The sequence below is a fragment of the Euwallacea similis genome, chromosome 29 (genome assembly GCF_039881205.1).
Source record: "Euwallacea similis isolate ESF13 chromosome 29, ESF131.1, whole genome shotgun sequence".
Taxonomy (NCBI): Eukaryota; Metazoa; Arthropoda; class Insecta; order Coleoptera; family Curculionidae; genus Euwallacea; species Euwallacea similis.
In genome coordinates, this window is record NC_089637.1 from 528508 (window position 1) to 552271 (window position 23764).

General features: G+C 32.3%; 2 protein-coding genes across 5 annotated transcripts; both read left to right on the plus strand.

The window, feature by feature from the left end:
- Positions 1 to 156: 156 nt before the first annotated feature.
- LOC136417668 (probable cytochrome P450 6a13) lies at positions 157 to 5120 on the plus strand. Its single transcript, XM_066403476.1, has 7 exons — positions 157 to 561; positions 620 to 805; positions 860 to 1091; positions 1145 to 1306; positions 4027 to 4196; positions 4256 to 4507; positions 4927 to 5120. Exons 1-7 carry the CDS (start codon positions 186 to 188, stop codon positions 5091 to 5093), a joined length of 1545 nt encoding a protein of 514 aa, XP_066259573.1. The 5' UTR covers positions 157 to 185; the 3' UTR covers positions 5094 to 5120.
- A 4181-nt stretch (positions 5121 to 9301) lies between these two features.
- Fa2h (Fatty acid 2-hydroxylase) lies at positions 9302 to 23397 on the plus strand. Of its 4 annotated transcripts, XM_066403481.1 has the most exons (7): positions 14758 to 14783; positions 18919 to 19162; positions 22155 to 22380; positions 22438 to 22601; positions 22656 to 22788; positions 22982 to 23101; positions 23191 to 23397. In XM_066403481.1, exons 1-7 carry the CDS (start codon positions 14773 to 14775, stop codon positions 23274 to 23276), a joined length of 984 nt encoding a protein of 327 aa, XP_066259578.1. In that variant the 5' UTR covers positions 14758 to 14772; the 3' UTR covers positions 23277 to 23397. The 4 variants fall into 4 exon arrangements, with proteins under 4 accessions (XP_066259577.1, XP_066259578.1, XP_066259575.1 ...); XM_066403480.1 differs by lacking the exon at positions 14758 to 14783 and adding an exon at positions 9302 to 9420 and having other exon boundaries at positions 22155 to 22601; XM_066403478.1 differs by having other exon boundaries at positions 22155 to 22601.
- The last annotated feature ends 367 nt before the right edge of the window (positions 23398 to 23764 follow it).

The window sequence follows — 23764 nt, forward strand, 5'->3', positions numbered from 1 at the left end:
ACGAGGTGATTTAATACGTGAATATGCCAAACTGTTTTTCATTATTACGTTGCATTATTACAGATCTCCGTCACTGAATAAGTGCTGTTCAATAGTATTTGTTTGTTTAATCACAGTGTTACAACTTAACGAATATAAATACCGGCATTATCTTCAAAGCAAAATTATTGTCTGACTCCCTCATCATGGATATTATCACGTTGACCATATCCATTGTCGTAACTCTAGTTTCCTTAATATACGCGCTTTCCAAATGGAAGCACGGCTACTGGAAGCGGAAAGGGGTGACTCAACTGGAGCCTGAGTTTTTCTTCGGCAATTCCAGGGGTGTTCTCTCAGGAAACATGTCGATAGCAGAGGCAGCTCTGGGTTACTACAGGAAGCTGCGGAAGCAGCAGGTGAAATATGGTGGAGTTTACATGTCGTACACACCGAATTTTGTGCCAGTCGATCCGGAGATCATTAAGGATATTATGCAGAAGAATTTTGATCATTTCAATGCTCATTTTCCTCCCACGATGGTCACCAGTATTTTTGGAAAGAGCTTGTTTCACATAGGAGGTAAAGAGTTATGATAAAATTCACGTTCCCCTATTGAACACTTATTGATAACTTTTAGGAGATCCTTGGAGGAAAACTAGGAAACAACTATCGCCAACGTTCACTTCGGGTAAAATGAAAATGATGTTTGAGACTTTATTGGAAAAGACGTTTGTGTTGGAGCGTTTAATTGACGAATACTCCAATTTGGACGCTCCTGTGAATATGAAAGACGTTTTGGTCAGGTTCACTAGTGATGTCGTAGGTAAGTTTTTCGAAAAGCTTATTTGAAAACAGATATTTTATTTTTCGTTTGCAGGAAGTTGCGGTTTTGGAATCGATTGCAACGCCATGAAGGATCCGGAATCTCAGTTCCTAAAGCAGGGTAGTTTCATTCTTTCCGCTCCAGAGAAAAAATCGTCCTTCCTCTATATGTTAAAACGAGCTTTCGGCGGAAGAGCAATTAGAAAAGACTTGAAGCCTGCAGAAAATTTCTTCAAAAATATGGTGCAACAAACTATCGATTACAGAGAGAAAAATAATATTTACAGGTATATTAAATTTACAAAGACGGGTCAAGTATCAAGCTTCAACTACATTTTAGGAAGGATTTTATGCATTTAATGATTCAGCTTAAAAACAGAGGCCTTGTTAGTGATGATGAACAAATTTTTAACAAAGGCGATAAGCTCAGTAAAGTAAATGCAAAAGATGTATACAATTTGGATGACATTACGGCGCAGTGTCTCATATTTTTCATTGCTGGGTAAGTTTGCTTGTCGTCATTTCTAAGATATAAGGATAATAATACATTAACCTTTATCAACTAACGGGAAAATCACGTTGTACAAGTAAATAGCCACTCTCGGATTTGTTGTTGTTTGTCTACATCTTTACTGATTGCATATTGATATCTCGGTCTCACTAGGAGTTTTTTTTGCCTTTTATATTTAGCTTCCCTCTTTCCCTAGATCATCCGGAGGTGATCTGAATGATCCCTCTTCATTGACTCACTTCCTGTCCTACAAGATAATTCTTTGTAAATTTTCTTCCAGCTTTCCCTGCTCCGTCGTACCACTCTTTCCTCTTATTTTTTTCAAAATTCTTCTCGTTGGAATTCAAATAGATATTCTCATGTGTCTTTTGCTGGAACTTCAAGTACCTCTTTTCTCTTTGCTCATGACCCCTCTTGGGCGCTACTTAACTTTATCTCTTTTATACCAGATGATTCTGGGTAAAGAGGACAAGCAAATATCTTAAAATCGAGAAAACCTACACAAAAAAAATGTTGATGAATGAAACAAAGTCGTTTTTGGGGGCTTAACTTTTTACGCTGTAATTTTTTTTACTTTTTTTTGGGGTCAACTTCGTTTTTTCAAATGGAACCTCAATTTTTTTTGGAGATTCGAATTATTTGTTAACGGTAGAAATGTTTTTAAGCGAAACATTTTTTGCTAAAAGTAATAAAATTCATAATAATACTAGATAAAAAAAAAACGAAATTGACCTCAAAAAAAGGGCGAATGTGACCTTGAAAAAAATTAACAGCATAAAAAGTTGAACCTTTGAAAATAAAAAAGATTTTATTCCAACTTTTTTGTAGATCTTTTCGATTTTAAGATATTTGCTTGACACATTTATCTAGAATCACCCAGTATACGTAAGTTTGGTTCTTCATCAATAAATCTTGTAGCTTTTAGAGATTTGTTATCCAGCGTACTCATATTTCATTCCTCGACATATATTTGTTATGTGGCCTTCTTCTTCTTGACCTTTTTGAAGGTCTTTCTGAAGCTATCCATTTTTTAAAGCCAAATTCAACATGCTTGATTTTGACTCACATTTCAACACAAAACTTCATTTTGACTGCTTAATTTCTGTAAATATCTACTTTATTTTTTTATTCAATTTTATTCTATGTCTAGCTACGATATCAATTGGGACTAATAGAATGGTCTTGGTTAATTTCATTATACCTACTTCTGCGTAGACACTAAAAATTTGAAACTATTTCTCGCAGAAAATAAACCTTTTCTTCAATTACTTCGTTCGTCTAGCAGGACTCGTAGATTAATTTTTAAGTTCAACAAGATTTTCAGCTCGTCATTAAAGAGGTTTGAAGCAATCGGGATTAAAATCTCGTTCTAATTGCGAATTTGATTTTATTAATTAAACTTGATATTTTTTCTCAGTTTTCTGTCGCAATTTTCATTAAATCCTATTCCATCCGTTAGACAACTTGTCTTTTTCGAAAGTTTCAAAAAATATATATTTTTGCGACTCTCTTCTTTTCAGTAATGGGAGCCTCCTTTACCCTTAACATGTAACAGTGACAAAATTAAAACTGCCGTCCCTTTTTCAATAGAAATTCATGTAGAAAACTCTGGCTTTTCCTAGCAATTATATATATATATATTATAACATCTCCCGTCACTCGCAAAGCTTCGAATTAATATATAGGGTAGCCCATTGAAAACGGAACAGACAAGTTTGTGCCTAGGAATTTTTTTGCTTTAAACGCTGAGATAAATAAATTTTATTTTTAAGGGTACTCTTTTTGCGATAAAATTCACTTCCAGATTGTTTCACCCCTTTACACTGTGATTACAACCCCTAAAATGTTAATAGAGATGATAGAGCAAGTGATACCTCATTTGAAACGTCTTGCTTCCCTAAGTTCAGTTCATTTTTTTTTAATTTTATCATGTTGTTTGAAAATTATTCAAATTTGAAATTGCAAAAACGCATTTCAGTAATTTTGATAAAAACTACTTTCCATTCTCATTTTTTTTTGTAAGACAACTCTTTTTTCTTTGGTAATTTGAGAAAAAAAGAATAGCTACCGTTGATTCTAAACTGACGGATGAAGTTTATTTTATTAAATATATGTTGAAAGTGTCGCCCATCAGTTTCCATACAATGGTACAAGTTTTGTTTAGATTAGTTCGAGACCTGACATTTTGAAGCATTTGTTACGAACATCTGACGACATTCTTCAACAATACGTCGTCGCAGTTCTTCCCGAAACTCCAGCGCGCACAAACTCGTCTGTTTTGTTTTCAACGGGCCACCCCGTATATGTCGAATAAACCCTAATTATACGTAACCAAAACGTCATGAAGTTGACATGGGACGTTCAAATGTCAACTCCACTTATTTTGAAAAGATCAGAATCCCTTGCGCAACCCTTATCTGTCAATTAGGGCGCGATTGCTCTAATTGACAGGCAATTGAGCCGTAGACGATCAGCTCGATAGGGCCGATTTCATCCAGTTTTGGGACGTCTATGTTTAGGATTGGGTTTTTTTTAGAGAGCCCTTCAGTATCGTCGCCCATCCCATCCAATTAAGTTTAAGCTGATATTTTTATCGTGGAACAATAATTGCTCTATTAATAACAGTACTTCGTATATTTCACACTTACGCAACCATGAAGTTCTTCGCTCTAATAGAGCTTAATTGCACCATCGACAACATTTCTTTTTAGATTCGACACCTCGGCAACCACCATGTCCTTCGCCATATTAGAACTTGCTCAGTACCCAGAAATGCAACAGAAGATTCGTGACGAGGTCAATGAAGTTCTTGAAAGGCATAACGGTAAAATGACGTACGAAGCCATGATGGAACTCACATACACTGAGCAGGTCATTGATGGTATGGGCACGCACAACCAGTACCTCTTTCGTCTCTGCAAATCTGTGGTATTATTACAGAAACTCTGAGGAAATACCCTCCGCTTGCGAATATCCCAAGGGTGTGTACTAAGGATTACACCATCCCTGGAACCGATATTGTAGTCGAAAAAGGAACCTTCACTAGTATCCCTGCATGGGGGTTGCATTTGGATCCGGAATACTTCCCCGAACCCGAGAAATTTGACCCGGAAAGATTCAGCCCTGAAAACAAAAAGAAAATCAAAGATTTCACTTATATTCCATTTGGAGAAGGACCAAGAATGTGTTTGGGTATGTAATAAATATCTTTTTCGTGATATTCATCATGTGTTTGGTGCATTGGTGGAATTTACTGCCGCTGGATTTAAAGATTATGAGATACGACAATTAGTTCGTTAATCGGCAGTTTTGTGGCATCATCACTTAATACAGTAAAAATTTTATTTTATGTCAAATCTGCTTTGATGTTGTCTAAAACACATTACAAATATGGCATCTTTGCAAAGTTTATTTCGTACATTTTATGCAGTATTAATGGTGTTATTTTGGTTTTCCCTGATTTTAATCGCAAAGGACTTTCGTGCTAAGCAGAAACTAGTGAGTAACACTGCATCTCAGAGCAGACACGCTCCCGTAACTTTTATCATACGCAACATGCCTCATATTATGAGTTAACCTCCAGGTATAAATTATATTGTTTCGACTTTCAGGTTTAAGGTTTGGCATGATGCAGACCAAAGCAGGATTGGTATCTTTATTACGGAATTACAATTTCTCATTAAATAAGAAAACACCTTTACCAATAAAAACTCAAAGAGATACAGTAATAACTACAGTTGCTGGTGGAATTTGGGTGGACATCACCAGAGTGGAATAGCAGGAGATTAAAAATTTAATTATAATATATTATTAAATACAATATGTAGAGATTAATATATGATATGCTACCTTGTTTGCATTTTTGTATTGCAAAAATGTTATGCTTCTGTGGAATATTCTAGATTAAATTAGATAGATAGATGTAGGGAAATTAGAATATCATTTTCTTTATTTCAAAATCAGTAAGAATCTGAAATGCACCACTAGAGAAGCTAGTAAAAAACACTAATTTTCATTCTCATTTTTTTATAAAACAATTCAGGGTGTCCTGTTTTAAAAAATCAAGTTTGAGGCATTTGAAATGTCAAAAGTTTGATTTTTTTTTCACGCCCTGTATAAAATTTTTCGAAAATTCAAAATATACTCTAGTAAAACAACCCTTTATTTTTAACTAGATAAGTTTTCAAACAATTTAATTTATACTATATGAATTTATTGAGAAATTTAAAAAACTTATTTTTCTTTCAGTCAAATCTTCTAAACATCCTTCACATTTTGTAATAACCAAAAAATCATATAGTTACACGCAGAATCAGTATCCATAAAAAAATATAGCATATTTCATTTTAAAAAAATGTATTTTTGTTACACCACGGTTTTTCCGGCCCACCCTGTAATTTCGATAATATCAAAAAGTAAAAATTGATGAAAAACTGAATAACTTTTATATTAAACTTTTTTTCTAAATGTTAAGGTTTTTGAGATAAGATAGTGGGCTATCTTACGTGAACCACCTTTTACATCACAGTTCTCAAACTTTCTGAGACGGAGATAGCAGCTGATTGGTCACGTTTTAAAATTGATTTTTTTTTTTTGGTGCATCGTAGTAGGAAAAGTCAAAAGAATGTTTCTATTCAAAATTTTTAACCATCAAGGATTGTAGGAATAACAAATTTTATTTTGAAGGGGAGTGGCGTATAATCTATTTTCTTTAAAATATCCAGATTGATATTGTTGAGCACATCACCAGTGGCGTGCTCGACAATACAGAGTTTTCGAAAATTTTTAAATTTCCGATTTTATTACAAAACTTTAACACCCTTTACCTATCAGCCATTTCACTTCGACATCACAATTCGCAAACACCCTATAGATGCATACTAACCACGAGTCACTATTTGCCCATTTTTAATGCGAGTTGACAATGTTAAGATGGTCATCGGTCTTGTATATGAATATTTATCCACTTCACGTTAAATAAGGCATTCATGAAGAATTACTTTATGTGGGTGTACATAAAGCTATAGCGATTGCGGAGCACGATATTCAAATTAATACACTGAATAAGAGTATTAAAAAAAGGTTATTGCTTGAATGTTTTTTAAATAGAAATATAAAGATAAGCTTTGTAAACAGCAAGTTCGTTTAGTTGGCATCTTCTAAAAATTATTAAAATATTATAGCTTGTACCCCGACTATCGTCAAATTACTCGGTGTTACCTACTATGGATAAAGTTAAACTCATTCGCTTTTACACAGAAAAAAAGCACTTCACATAGCTTTTTCATAGGTAATACCCCGTTTAGCTTCAGCTTAACTTGAGAGAATGAGAGTATATTCAGTGGACACCCAGGTCTGTGTTACCTCAAGATTTTCAAATAAATTGGAGTAACGCAATTATGACGTTCTTATTCTCGAGAATAAAGTGTTGAATTAAATTATAAAATTTCTATTTTCTATATTGACACAAGACGTACAAACTGAGTTATAGGGAAACGAATTCGAGCGACTTCTCAAACATTGCTGAATTCGCAAGAAGAGTTATGACTTTTTAACAAGAGATCTTAGAGTAAGCTTTTCGTGTTTCGAAACTTACAAAATAATAATTGCGACCTTTTCAACCTCTAGGGAAAAGAGTTAGATCGAGTACTGATTACAATTCTCTATATTCGTACATCGATTTGAGTCGCGCGCCGACATTTCGAAATTTGAGCAAAACGACATAGAGTGAGTTTTTCATCTAAATTTGCAAAACATGGGCAGTAATATTTATAAAGTGGAGAGGGGTGATTTCCATTGAGTATATGAATTTTCAAACTGGCTTTCGACGTTAACACGATCGAGCTCTAAATTCGCAAAAATATGAGGTACCATGTTTCTGAACTCGGAAGAGAACAATTGGATAGAAATTTTCATATTTTTTTAACTCCCACTTAAAGAGCTACGACGTTTCTAAGCTTGAGTAAAATGACTTGGTGTGAGTTTCAAAATCAAAAAAATTTAGTTACAACGTTTCTAAAGTCAAGAAAATCAATTCGAATTGGAAATTTAATATAAAAACCTACAGTACAGTAGTTATGACCTTCCTAACTTGGGTAAGACGCTTTGGAGTAAGCACTCAACTTGTATAGAATTAGTTGCCTGTTTCTAAATTCCATTTTCTAAATAAAGTTTTAAACTCGCAGAGAAAATCTCACAAAGTTTCTAAACTTAAGCAATACGATTTAGGGCGAGCTCTAAAATCGCAAAAAATTAGTTGCGATGATTCTAAACTCGCAAAAACAGAGTTTCTAAATTTGAGTAAGACAAGTTGAAATAAATTCTAATTTTGCTGAAAATTAGTTGCAATAATGTAGAATTTTGGAATTTTGTATCGACGACTATTCTAGTAGCTTCCACTTCACGCTTAATTAATTCAATGTTTTTATTATCAAAATTAAGAGTCGGTCGACACTTCGTGACTGAATCAATAGTAATTACTTTCTACTACTACAAAGGAAATTCTATAAATCCTTTTTTTTTAGAAGGTATACATACCGTGTGACTCTAAATTCTGTAACCCCCTTCCCTTGTTATCTTTTTAACAAATTTTTAATTTAAAAATTCAAAAGCAACATTAATTAAGACGAAAAATACTATCTTTGACATTTGTTTATTTTTTAAAATTGAAACATGAGTCGAGTGACACCTCAAATTAAAGGTATATCAAAAGTAGACTCAATGGTGTATTGCAATTCAAAATCTATAGATTAGTATTGAAAAAAACAGGTATAAATTTGATAAGAAATGCAATACAAACTCAGTTAAATAGTACGTAAATAATGAAAAAGACTTATTTGCTGAGAGAAATTGTGCTCTCAAACAGTCTTTGATTTTTTTAAATTTATTAATTTGTTTTTCTTTTTTTTTAATAAAGATTTGTTTAACAGTAAAAGTAACGGGGGGAGGGGGGCAATTTTGAGCTACTATATATATATATAATTTTTTTTAAAGACTTTTTCTTATGGGGCCATCTCAAAGAAAAAGTATGTTCAACAATACTGATATTTAAAATGTGGGGAATTCTGAATACACTTACCCGCGATATCCCTGAATCTAACAATAATCTTTTCGTACTTACATGTGGAATTACATTCACAACTGCTCAAATAGCAATTTTTATTATTTTCATGAGTTACTGTGTTTGAACGCTCTTTTTTAGAAATTTAACACTACCAGTTTCTTTAAAAACCTTTAAAACGCGGCTAAATGTGGAGAATCGCCATTCTTTGTCAAAATAAAAAATATGCAATTTATAAACTTAAATGTGGAGAAAAATGGCGTTCTTCTATTAGGAAAGCAATTCCTATAAGTGTCGACAGCAACTTGGCAATCCAGAGACGCTGCATATGCAAAAATCATATCTATTCTTACGTCATTAGATAAGGCACTCATGGTAAAAATTAAAAAGCAGAAGATACGATACTTTATTCCGGAAACAGGATTAAACATATTTTTCTATCATTTGTCGCGAATCGAAAAAGTTTCACGTAATTTTTGTTGTAGGATCCGAACCTGCATTAAAAAATGGGGGCTGGTATTTAAGATTTCAAAGTTACCCCCGCGCCACCCCCAAGTGGTAAGGTCGGGGAGTCGTGTTTGGTATCATCGAATGGGCCCTTTCGAGACAAGCAAATTTCGTTTGGAACTTTTTTCAATCCGACGCGCAGTTTTCGAGGTATTCCGATTTGTCAGGTTAAATGGACTACCCGGTATATAATATAGGTAATGCTGAACCATATATCAACTAATTAGCCCTTTTTGAGACTTCGCAGGTCGCACGCACACAAAACATAAACAAAACCGTAATAACTGCCATAATGAGGTTCAGTTTCGATCACCTTTTCGTTTCAAGGAACTTTTGTGCTTTCCGAACAGGAAAAAACACAGTTTATAGTCGATATTGGCGCGAAAAGGTTGCTGGAGTTTCGGCGATTTGTGTCCTGATTTTTAGTTCCGAGGAGATTATACGACTATCTTGCTGATACAGTTTTTGTGTGCCGATACTGATGACCGACTTTTAGTTGTGAAAGTGCTTTGATAGAATGAGGGTTTCAAGATAAAAGGTGGGTTGAGTGTTCATTTGTAATGCTGGTGGATCCATTAGAGGTTGACATTGAAACTGGTTTTTTTTTAACTTAAGAGCTGCTTGGAGTTATATTGGAGATACTTTTTAAGCTGAAAGTCGAAGCAATTTTTAAAATTTTTGTCTTTTTACTAAATTTAAATGTACCAGGCACATGATGATGGACATTTTCTTTCGTTATTTATGGTTTATGCATTATGCATTATTTTCGGTTCTGTCTGTTTCATCTGTTTAAGGTCTATACCGTAGAGCTTTAAATCCTCTTCTTATATGAGGTTATCTTAGGCCTTAACCAAGGGTAGGTACATTTTATTTACTACTTTTACGTAGTAATACGAAATTTTATATACAATATAATTGAATTTATAGTTTCGTTTCCATAAGCAATAAGACGTATTATTAGGAAACTTACTCCGTTATAAATTACTATATAGTTACCTTGCATTAGCTTGTGCAGTAGAAATTTTAAGAAATACGTAATGAATAGCTAAGTTCATTGCTCGTTCGTCTCAACATTACGTCTCAAAGCTCATGCTACCAAAACTATAGTTCCAGCTTTAACGTTCATATTGCTTACAAGTAAATGTTCCTACCTAGGTTAATAAGGTATTATCAAAAAAATTCACTTTCTAACATGGTTAATTTGGGTAAATTCAAATTAACACATCGACAGCCAACTCTATAAAGTCCTTCCTCTAAAACCGATTCGAAAATGTGGTTTATTTAGTTTAGCAAAGAAAGAATAATCTTATACCTGGCAATTCGGGTCATCGGTTAGATAGAGTACGTAAGTATTAAAAAAATCTCCTTCTAACACGAAGAACTTGGCAAATTTGAAGGAGACTTACCGAAGCTTCACAAAATTTTCTGCAAAAATTTACAAAAAGTATCTTCAAAATCCCTGCAAACACCTGAATTTTCCTTCAAAAATTAGAGTACTTAGATGAAAATCTCGTGATAATCACAAAAAATCGCAAATCTGTAACCTGAACTAACTTCAAAAAATGTAAAAAATTGTTCAAAATCTGCTTAAAGAAATCTAAAAATTCCTTGATTAGATTTAATCAAAATGCATATTTGAAAATACTGGAAAAGATAATAAACATTTTGAAAGAATCGCATTGACAATAATACTTCCGTTGCATATTACTTCTGTTAATGTGCGAAATTGTCGAATGTTCTTGTGATTATTTATTTATTTTATTTTATTATTATATTTTATTTATTTATTTATTCTTATTATATTCTTTTCCAGTAACATTAAAAAACTATTAGCTTTTTAATGTTTCATATTGCGTTAGTCTTGTGCCCACCATTCAAGTTCTTATTGCTAGATATTGTTGGTATTTTTTTATTTATGGTGATATTTACCAGAACCTAAATCGTTAGCAAATATTTCGTTTTTAACTCTGTTATAAATTTGACTTTATCTTGAAGGAATATATGTATTCATTTCGCTACTACTAATTTTCTCCATTAAAGATGAGTTTCTTTTTGAATTGCAAATAACTTAACATTGATTCACTTCTTGACAAAATCATCTGCAGACAGGCTACTAGGTAAGATTATCAGTTCATTCCTCAGATTTAACCGAAGTTGCAAGTCATATTGCGTTAACCAGTAGATAAACTTCAAATGACATTACCATCCACACTAAAGTTTTAAAAACTTTGCCCTATTTAACTTAAAAAATCCCTAAATATACTACAAAGTGTTATCGTTGATAGCATTGAATCTAATAATGACGGTTTGTTTGAAAATACAAACTAGTACCTATATTCGAGAAAATTAAAGCACATTCAACAAAAGAGGTCAAGACAATTTTATTGATCAACGAATATAGATTACTTGGATCTATGTATATAAATACATAGTTGTTTGAAAACCGGTACACGATTTGAAACGTAGGGAATATATGGAATAAATAAGGCAGGTATAATGGTGAGGGCTATAGTATGAATAAGCACTTAAAATAATCACTTTAAAAAAAGCATACTTACTCATCAGAAAGTAGTCCAAAATCGCCATTCTTCGTCAAAATAAAAAATATGCAATTTATAAATTTAAATTGACATCTTCTCTGCAACTTAAGGGAATATTTTATAATAATTTAGTGTTAAAATGAAATTTGTTCAAATAAATTTAAAATGTGACCAAAGACGTCTTGATGATACAATTGAGTCGTGTTCCCACGTAGCCCTCTCAAGACACTCTATCTTCCGGTGATAATGATAAGCCAGGTTTCCAAGTGCCTTCGCATCACTTTGAAAACCTGATAATCCAACAGTTAAGTTCAAAAGTTGAATTCCACGGCTCAAAAACTGAAAAAGTTATAAGCAAAAAATAAAAAGAATAGTAAAAGTTCAACACATTGTATTCAGACAACGAAGCGTTAAATCATACTCTAACTCGAAATCGTACGTGCATGAAATGGCGTTTTCTTTTTAGCCATTTTCCAGAGTTTAATGTTAAGTTTCCCCGGTAAAATCTGAGTCATCCTGTATAAAAAAAAACACATTTTTCTACTGAACTTTGAAATCTTTAGCTCAAAAACGAATAATTTTCCATATACATATTCAGGGTGTCCAGAAGTAACGTTGAAATATTTTGAAAGGTAGTTCTAAAGATTAAAATAATTAAAAAAGTTCTTATAAATGTGGGATCCGTTAGTCAGATCGCTTTAACCCTTTTGTATATACGTATGTAAATAACTTCCCTTCTTACAACAAAGTCAAGGACGATCAAGAAATCACTAAGTTGTACATAGTAATAAAGTTAATATTGTTAGTTAAGTTAACTCCGTTAGATTTAAGGTGGAAAGAGGTGTGAGGAGGTTGCTGTACCCCTATAGGACGCCCACGTATATCGCAACCTGGTTAGCAGTATTCTCGTCAATTAAGAGGGTTTTGTGATCGTTATCTTCATATAACATTGATATTTGGTAATTGATGTCCAACCACCCTTTGTCGGCACTGGTGGCAAAGTATAGCCCCTCTTTGTCGACATTCATAAGAAAGTACCGATCAAGTGTTATCAGTACCACTGTAATGTCGCAGGTGGTGTCATAAATCGATAATTGCTCTCTAGCCAGGGTACGATACTGTTTTATTACCCTTAGATTTAGTATTAAAAAGCGCCTCGAACCTAAAGGGTTCTCTTTCTTTCGAGTGGCTTATCTGTACCTGTTATCCGTGGAGCAGAAATGTAAATAGTGTATCTATCATTATATCAAAACCATAGACAACGATAAAAAAAAAACTACATAAATATACCCCAAAAATTACTTCTTAAAGGGGCGGGAACCCCTTAAAGGAGAAATTCTGAAGATGTTTTTTTTACGATATTTTCGAAACGGTTTGCGCTAAAATTATGAAATACACTATACTGTAATAAGTAGGAATGGGAAAACCTTTTTTGCGTTAATAATTGCAGATTTTAGTAAGGGGCGTTGCATACAGCGGATCTCCTATGTTAATATTATCTTAATCTTTTTGTTTATAGTATTAACTAACTTTTGAAATTAAATTACTGGATCTCAAACATTTTTAAGCTCCTCTTATATCATTTTGTTAGAATAGACCGTTTTCCAGAAAAATTAATTTTTATAAACCGATGCACGGTTACATGGTATTATATATACAGGGTATTTCATAAATATACCGACAAACTTTCAGGGGTTGTAGAGCTCATAAAAACAAATATTTAGAACAAATAAAGTTAAATCCGAAATAGCTTCGTTTCCAAGATACAGGGTGTTTAATTCCTTTTTTTTTAAATATTTTTTTAATATTTCAAAAACAGTTTGAGATGCGAACATGAAATTCGGGACATGCTATGGCGGGATAAACGTGCATATTCTGGAGTATACAAACCATTTCCACCTACACTAGTGGCGTCCGTACGGCCATTCAAAGGGGTGTTTTTAATTAAAAAAATGGCAGGACACTGATTTTTTTTAATATGAATATTTTTTCTTAATATTCCATCAACTCTTAACAAAAAAAGCCTCTTAGTATTTTGTTGCCCAAGTGGACGTTTTCGAGAAAAAAATAATTTCTCATTCATGTGCCTAGCAAAAAACCGGTGAAGGTTTCCAAGTGTGATTTTTTAAGATTTTAATTTTCTTTTAATAGAGGTAGTACACCGGAAGGCATGATTCACAAATGTTTGTTTTCATGTCTACTACCTCTATTAAAAGAAAATTACATTAATTTCTCCTTAAAAAAAATCACACTTGGAAACCTTCACCGGTTTTTTGCTAGGCACATGAATGAGAAATTATTTTTTTCTCGAAAACGTCCACTTGGGCAACAAAATACTAAGAGGCTTTTTTTGTTAAGAGTTGATGGAATATTAAGCAAAAAAAAATTCATATTAAAAAAAGTCAGTGTCGTGCCATTTTTTTAATTAAAAACACCCCTTTGAATGGCCGCACGGACGCCACTAGTGTAGGTGGAAATGGTCTGCATACTCCAGAACATGCACGTTTATCCCGACATAGCATGTCCCGAATTTCATGTTCGCATCTCAAACTGTTTTTGAAATATTAAAAAAATATAAAAAAAAGGGATTAAATACCCTGTATCTTGGAAATGAAGCTATTTCGGATCTAACTTTATTTGTTCTAAATATTTGTTTTTATGAGCTCTACAACCCCTGAAAGTTTGTCGGTATATTTATGAAACACCCTGTATATATATATTATATATGGTCATCGAAATCTATGAAGAAAAAAATTAGAGGATGCTTTGAGATCAACAGAGGCCATTTTCAACTACATATGATTATTTACAACTTTTGTATTTAACTTTCCCTTTTCAGATTAAAAGGAAAACCTCTAGGTGGGTAGTGAAAGTATAACCAATGACCCTGTACTATGTATTTATTCAATTGCAATGAGTATCAAAGGTAATCCCATTACCTACAAGTTCTCTACACTGCAATGAGAAAAACACGTCTCTAATTAAACAGCAAATAATTAATTAATATTAGAAACATGATGACTAATTGCGTTATTGTAAACATGTGTAAGTATGATAGTAATATGCAAAGTCACCTAGTGAGACTAGAGTAAATAGTAAGAACTACTCTATGCCTACGAAGCATTTTACATGATAATATTCCTTACATAATCGCTTAATTTCTCAGTAAGTACCGTATTTTTCGGGCTATAAGACGCACATCCAATTTAGAGACGGTCTATTGAAAAAAATATTTTAATGTTATCTTCGGACCATAAGACGCGCCCAAAATTTGTGACCATTTTTCTATGTGAAAAGGTGCGTCTTTTAGTCCGAAAAATACGGTACTTGCTGCGATAATTGTTCCCCGAATGATTGCCAGGTACGTATCGTACCCCTTTTTAAATGGCCTGATTAGAGATTAGTTATCTCATGCATATTATTTGTAATATTTCGCGATAGGTGTTAGTTGTGATCGCGATATAAGACTACAATACCGTAGGAACTTTGCTTAGTAATAATTAGATAATTATTATATAATGAAAATGAGGTCAATTTTATAGAAACTACCGGAAAGCCTCTAGTACATATTACACGAAAAATTCTATTCAGTTAGGTAAGATCACAGCAAACATATTATTAAAGAGGACATAGGAATATTATTCTAAAAATTAGACAAGGACGAAGGTTAATTTTCAATTGCGACATCATTAAAAATAAAATATTTTAATATAGAAATATGTGTTAATAGTGTTTCTGAATATTAAATGCAGTAAAGTTAACGTTATTTTGATTTGTTTAAGTTTAAGTAATATACAGTATGAGTTTCTAAGTGGGTCACGTAAATGTCTCTGAAGTTATCAGTTGTAGAAAAAAAGTTTCAAATAAGGGAGGGGTTGTATGAAGGAGGAAAACTTATGGCATTATCAGTTCTTTGGCACTATCAATATTTCGATTCAAGATCATTTTCAAGCTCTAATCAAGGTGAACTTTGTTTTTTCAAATGGAAATCTCACATTTTTTCACAGATTCTTCATTATTGCTGAAAATAAACATGTTTTTACTTGAAATATTTTTTTTTATTTACTGATAGTTTTGAAACAAATAGACATTTTTGAAGAATTTCTCTTTCAACGAAAAATGCTTGTATCAATACATTCAACGAGGTTACCTTGTTAAGGAAAAATATTAACGTTTGGAATATATTATATACAGGGTGATTAGCAATGGGACAACCAATGTTGGAGATACTATAAGTGAAATAGTGACGCTTGGAGAAAATATTCCGTATCCGAAAGTTGATAGTTTCGGAGATATATAGAATGTTGAAAGTTAAAATTTTAATTCCTTTTTTGCGATTATTCTGAAAGTGTCTAGGTTAAACACTTGGAAAATTCCTAAAGTTATGTTTTTTAGGTGATAAATAAGATATTTTTTGTAATTTCCACGTTGCTAATAGATTATCATAAATTATCAAATTTGAACATAGCGTTCGTGAAATAGATTTTTCTCGAAAACAGATCGAGATATTAAAACGTAACGAGAGCACATAATTAATGGAAAAATGATTGCTCTTTCAGATTATGAATCAAATTTCATATTAGAAATACAGATAACTTTACAAATTTTCAAGTGTCTAAATTAGATATTTTCAGAACAGTGGCAAAAAATGAATGAAAATTTTAACTTTCATCACTGTATACATACCGTGTGTCCCCGAATATGTGAACCAACTCTTGTAAAAGGTAAAAAAATTTCGATTTAAATTATCATTTTCGGGGTTCAGTCCTGCTTGGTTAAAGACTAATTTCACTTTTAGAAAATCAAGTATGTCTTTGAAATTTTCAAAAAACCTATTTTCCTGTAAAATAAAGTGTCTTTTCTGTATCATATATGACATAATGTTATTTAAAAAAATTGTTTACCATCGGGACCTAACTCAAACACAAAATTTGAAAATTCTCGACCAACTTTGATTCCTCACATTTTGTTGTATTTCCCAAATCAAAGAATTTTATTTTTACCAATATTTGTTTTATTAAAATGATAAATTATTATCATTAAATAAATTAAAAAATGTACAAGCTCATATTAGACTTAAAGCTTTACTAAATCTCTTCCTACATTTGCACATTTTTCAACATAGTGTTGGAGAATTCTTTCAAAGCTGCCTGTACGTGTTCTCTAGAAATTAATCGAACTGTCTGTGTTATCTTGTTTTTTAATATTTCTGTATCATTTGGGATATATTCTACATAAATTATTTGTTTCATTCTTGCCCGATAAAAAAGTCCATTATCGTAAAATCTGGTGATCTGGGCGGCCAAGATGTCCGGCTCATTCTTTCAAACCATCTTTCACCAAATTAATCATTTAGACAATAAGTAATCAGTTCTATAGAATTGGCAAGGCAATCGTCATTTTGAAAGAAATGTGACTGTCGAATATTTAAAGGAAGATCGTCAATAAACTTTTGAGGAATTTGTAAATAAGTGTGCTGATTTAATCTTCTTTAGATGAAGAAAGGTTCAATGATGTTCTAGCTAGTATGACACGGCACACCAAACATTTACATTTTTAAAATATTGCCTTTTTGCATTAATTACATAACAGAGATTACTTTCGCTCCAATATCGAGAGTTTTGGAAAGACGGGACACCATTTGTGGTAAAAGTGCTTTCGTCAGAAAAAATTATTAGTTTATAAAAATGTCTATTTTCTAAAATAAACTGTTCCAAAGACAAAGGGAACTGCAATCGTCTTGATTCGTCACCTTCCTTCAAAGTGTGACAAAATTTGGCTTTATACATATAGATAAATATGGTTTGCTTTATGAATACTTTGCAAATGTGTTTAACTTATGTTTGTATGTACACTTCGTTTTCTTAATGATGTTTTGGGATTTACGTCTATTGAATTTAAATAAATTAAAGTACCTTCATCAGATTCATTATACATTTTTGTTTGTTTCTTCTTATAATAAACGTTTCCTCTTGTAAGAAATTTCCTGACTAAACGCCTAGGAGTACTTTCATTAATGACAACGTTTGGATATTTTTCATTAAATAAAGCAATAACCATATTTGTTTATTTTTCGCCGGTTCCACAGCACTGAATCAAATAAACTTTTTCATCTAATGTTAACATTGTGTTTGACAAATAGTTTCATTTTAATAAAATAATGTTCGTGTCCTAAATTTGACAGATTCATAGTGTTATGGATACAATATAAGAAAATGTGAGAAATCAAAGCTTGCCAAGGACTTTTAAATTTGATGTATGGGCTTAGGTCCCGATTCTAAACAAGTTTTCTTAATAACATTATGTCGTATTTGACCCAGAATAAACACTTTACTTTAAAAGAAAATAGTTTTTTTTTTATTTCCAAGACAAACTTGATTCTCTAAAAGTTAAATTATGTTAGAAATTAGTCTTTAACCAAGCAGAGCTGAAGCCTAAAAAATGAAAATTTAAATCAAGCATTTTTTACCTTTTGCAAGAGTCGATTCATCTATCCGGGGACACACAGTATATCCGACAGTATCAACTTTCAGAAAAGACATGTTTCCTCCAATTGCCACCAGTCGACATGTAGTATCTCCCTCTCTCAGTTGTCCCATTGTTAATGTACCACCCTGTATAAGTAAAAATGATATTAACCTGAGAATATCATCGACCACCTATTCTACACCAAATATTAGCTCACTAAGTAACAATTGTAACCACAATAATAAATACTGGGGGCAAATGTGCCCCAAATACGAATCGTTTGGTTTTTCAAATTCTCCAAATATAACACGTGCATCAAAAATTTTAGATAAATTTAGAATAAATTCGTACATTTGAGATGAACTTTTTTTGTAATTGAATTATTGCCCTAAACTTAATCGATAACTTTCGATGCACTTGTTGTATTATATACGAGAATTTCATTCACCACCTGTTCTACACTCAAAATCAGGTATTTCATTATTAAGTAACAATAATAACAACAGCAATAGACACTGACAGAGTTTTTTGTATCACCCATGATTGAATTTCTTAAAATCCCTTCTGATATCTTTCATGTGAGTAGAGATGTTTCATTCCACCGGCTTAAATATCTTAGATCAGCCTTATTGCACATGTACAATTTATGGGTTCCATCAAAGCGATTTAAACTTAAATTATTCCACATGTTATATTTATGATATGACTCATATTGTCCATTAAATAACACATTTGGCAATCGTATATTTATCGTTTATAAGCCACAATCCAACAATTTTTATTTCTATCTAATCTGGACAAGGACAAGTCATGTATTTCAGCGTATATTGTACCGACTTTGGTAAACGATGTTCGGAGAAATGATTATAGTCATCCCTAACAAGTACCATTGGCATTCCATAAAACAGCAAAAAGTAATGTTCCGATGTGATAATTTATTATAGTTATCAGTTTTCACACTGAGCATATTGAGAGAAAAATTACAATATTACAAATAAAAAATTAATTTAAAATAACACTTTTTTTAGAACAATGAAAAATGAGCAAGACGCTTTCGACATCTTATACCAGAATGAACCTTACGACATAAAAGGATTTTTAAAGAATCACCCTGGAGGAACAAACTACTTGGCACCCTACAGGGCAAAGGATGTTAGCAAACGAATGGAAGACATCAAACACTCTAAAGCTGCCTTATATCTATTTAAAGAATATAAGAAAGGTGGCAAGAGGAAAAAAGGGCCGAATGAAGGAGAGGAAGAAGACTTAGAGGTAAGTCTAAACAGAAATTGTAATCTAAAAAATAAAATGACAATTAAATGTTGATGTGCTAGGCTTGCGTGCAGTAAAATAATTAAGAAGTAATAGTAAGATGGCCGTTTCCTGCATGCAATGGGTTGGCTTTCCAGGGAGATACACACACCACTGACCTAATATTGAAGTAAAAGGCTTTTTTTTAAGCGAATACACATGTTCTTGGCGTATTTTATATTGTTTAATAACTGAGAAAAGTTGCATGCGCTGTCAGTGAGTGCGTGTTGAAAAATATCACTTTGCTTCACCTGCATGCATTTCCCTATTCGATTTAATCTACTTAGGTGCCATGTTTTCGCTCCTTATCTGATTTGTTTATTGGATGAATTGAAAATGATCAAACAAATATTTCGTAGAAACGACATTCGTAATTTAGTCTAATAAATGAATCCTATGAACCAATAAACTTCTAAGTACTAGAACTAATAACGTTCCTTTTCGAAACAAAAAAGAAAAGGATGCAATGGCGCCAAAATAGATACAGTTTGCTGAACAACGTTGTGCTGAATTTGGAAAAATACGTATTTTAAATTAAGGTGATTACCTATGAATCGCTCAAAAATCATTCACTTCCGAAGTCTAACAAATTTAGCATTTTAAATAAACGAGAGAATTTTGAATAAAATTTCAGTGAAGACAAACAAAAGGAATACAACAATATTTCTTAGACAAATTACACAAAAGTTAAGCATGAGACCAAATTAAGAGAAGGATGGACAACATATTCATTTTCTGAACGGAATTCAAAAAATTTACTAAACAGCCAGATTAACCAATAACAGAAAAAAGATACAGAAAACATCGTTAATAGAACTAAGATAATAATACAGAAACTTAACAAACAAAATAAAAGAGAGACGAAATATTAAGCTCAAATACCAAATAGTATTAGATAGTACCTATTTGGCTAAATAGTAAACTAAAATTAATTTGTAAACAGATAAACTTCAACTAATACGATTAAAGATTTTATCTGAAAATGATAGAAAACTGAAAAAAAACTAACAACTTGATAATATTATATAAAAATTGACACAGCAATGAATATAATTCACAGTTAAACTCAAAATTAATTAAAAAAGAAACAAAAGCTGTCTAAATTGAATAGTTTTCTGTATATTTGCGTCCAAAATTTAACATATGTTTTGGAGATGTTAGATTAGAAGCTGCCAATTCTTAATTTTGTCAGCATCGTTAATCTTAGAACGTTAAACGTGAAATGCAGACATATATAAAACTTATAAACTTTAAAAGTTAGATTTATAAAGGTGGATATATAGAGGAGCGTCCTAGAATGAAGATACGCAATATCCCAAAAAAAGCAACCCACATCCATCCTAATAAGTACCGATGTCAAATTTTGGGCCTAAATAATTCGGAAAGTGTTCAAGGTAGATGTAGAACATGCTACAAGAATTATGTTTAGAATTCACTGAAAAATACAAAAATAACCAATTATACAGAGTGTCCTATCTAAAATAAGACACTTTGGTGACACAATTTTTTGGGGCTGCGTGAAACTTTGCTATTTAATATCCTGCTCTGCCTTGGACAGCTTTCATAATAGTCAACCGTTTCCATTTATAAAAACGAGTCTGTTTAGACAGTCCTGAATGTAAAACTACAAAGTTGGTACAAACAAGAACTAAAGAAATACATAAAATAAAAAAGAACAAATATACAAATACTTAAAAATCAGTCAAATAAAAATATGATATAAACACAAATATATATTTACAATTCCATCTAATTGTGAAAAAAAGAAACTACGAATAGAAATCAGTATTATTTTCAACATTATTCATTCAATGTATCAGATGAATCAGCACCGACCCTGCCTCTAGTATTATCTTTGATGATAACGTTTACCGGAAAAACAGAGACAGTGTAATACTAAGATTTAGTATTTTGAGTAGCATTATGCAATTACACATAATTCGACCTAGAAAAAACATAAAAATTATCTATGTTATCTGCAAAAATTCCAAATCAATATACTTTACGACTTTTACTTGGAATTATGATGTCAATAGTGATGCTTTTGATAAAGGAAAACGTGGAAACTTCTTAAATACCTATTACAGTATATCGTACTATATAGCAGTATACAGAATGGTTAATTTATCTTGAGAGATTCTAAATTCTCAACAACGGTGCACTTTTGAATCAAACGTTGAATTTAGGGTTATTCAGTATTAAAGGGTTCTTACTTTTACTCAGTTCTACTTAAAGACGTGACACTTGAGCAACGGTTAAACATATATCGATGTGATGGCTGCCTTGCCCATAATGCCAGTATTTCCCGTGAAGCATTAGCTCAGGATTTTGCTGATCGATGAATTGGTAGAGTTGGTCCTGTTGCGTGGTCTGCTAGGTCACTCGATCTAATACCCCTTGACTTTTTTTATGGGATTACCTCAAAGACAAAGTTTACCAGGAAATTCCAACTACATCGGAAAATATGAAGGAACGCATTGCAAATGCTTGTGGCGCTGTCAGTAAAAAAACTATTTTGGAGTGTAGTGAATTCTTCCTTTAATTTCATTCATTGATAAAAAAAAATTAAAACTTAAATTTTAGATGTTTCAACTTATATCTGCTTAATTTGCGCTTGTATAAAAAATGTTTCGAGTAAAAGTTGTTTGTTTCTGTCAGAAGCATATGAATTTGTAATAAAAATTATACATTGCTATTAAAAAAAAAAGATCAAATGACCTAGAAAAGGCTGTTTAAATAAAAAATATAAATTGCTATTTTGTCACCCCTTTAACACTGAATAACCCTAAATTGAACGTTTGATTAAAAAATGCACCGTTATTGAGAATTTAGAGTGTCTCAAGATAAATTGACCACCCTGTATATTAGCCTAGACACTATTAGCCCATATGTATAATTATTCTTTCATTGATATAGACAGAGCATGTTTTTATATTTGCTCTACCTCTTTCAGAGGTTAGTAGACTGGTCCAAACCCATGTTAAGGCAGGTAGCTACCTTGGGAACGAAATACAAAGAATGGGTCATTTCTCCGGTAGATCGAAATCTACGGCTCTTTGGCAATCCTATATTGGAAAACTTGACAATTACGCCATGGTATGTGGTTCCCATCGTTTGGATACCAATTATCATTTATTTAATTAAATCAGGAGCTGTGAGATACACAAGTATAACCAAAGGTTGGCTGCGAAATGTCTGTGTTATGGGGAAACTGAAAATTCTTCTCTATTTTTCAGATCCTTCCCCGTGCATTCCCGTAGTATTATATGTAGTTTTAGGATTAATAATATGGAGTCTATTAGAATATTCTCTGCATAGATGGGTGTTCCACATAGAGCCTTCTGGACGCTCGAAGCTTATGATATATTTCCATTTTACTATACATGGTCTTCACCACAAAGTAAGCTCTGCTCTCTAGTGTAATTTTAATTATAAAAAAGCAGGGACTTTATAGGTTCCATTCGACACTAGAAGATTGGTATTTCCGCCATTTCCAGCTGCCATAATTGCGTTTACCTTGTACCAAATATTCTCTTTTGTAATACCAGAGTCTTGCGTCATTCTAGTGACTGCGGGTGCAATTGCAGGTGAGAAATCCCTAAGTATTGGCTAATAACATTTTCCAGGTGATTTTGCAAAAAGTGTTTATAATTTATTGCACAATGTACTTAGTAATGACTTAATTTAAATATTGCGCGTTATTATAAAGTACAAGTAGATTTCTTATCGGTTAATAATAGAATGATCGATTATAATATTTCCTTGATTTTTTACTTTAAGGGTACGTGGTGTATGACATGATTCACTATTATTTGCACTATGGGTCTCCTGAGGAAAACAGTTATTTTTACCAACTGAAAAGGTATCACAATCAGCACCATTTCGCCCATCATGATAGCGGTAAGACAGTCATTATTATGATTCTATAAAACATATAAATATGTCTTTCTATATGAGTCTGTATGGGTGATTTATTATTATTTTTTTAGGTTTTGGCATAAGCAGCATATTTTGGGACAAAATATTTGGGACTGCCATTAGACTACGACATCTAAAAATGGGCATCAAGTGGTAGCAGCAAGCTGGAATATTTCCCGTACCACATCTTAATTATATAATCACATACTCTCTAGTATTCCAAGAATGTACCAAAGATATAAACCAATAACAAATCCTGCAACATGTTGCTTTTATAACACTATTTTTTAAAATAGTTGGTGAGAATTGTTACCAGTTCAAGTTCTTCTAAACTAACGCATATTCCTACAGTTTATGTACTAAACATTTATTTAATATTTGATTTTGTCCAACCGCAACATTCAGTACAAAACACTAGTTGCCAGTTTGCTGTAACCATGTAAACCATAATTGCCTTAAACTGTAATTGAATAATTCATACTTGATTAAACAAGGTGTCGCAAATTTGTGCTTAAGTAAAGGAATCGTGAAAATTCGATAAAAATGGGGCAAAGCTACGTCTTTGAACATCTTTTAAAATTCGCAAAATTCTGATTCTAATTCTGTTTGAATTCTAAGACATAAATCATTTAAATTTTGTGGTTT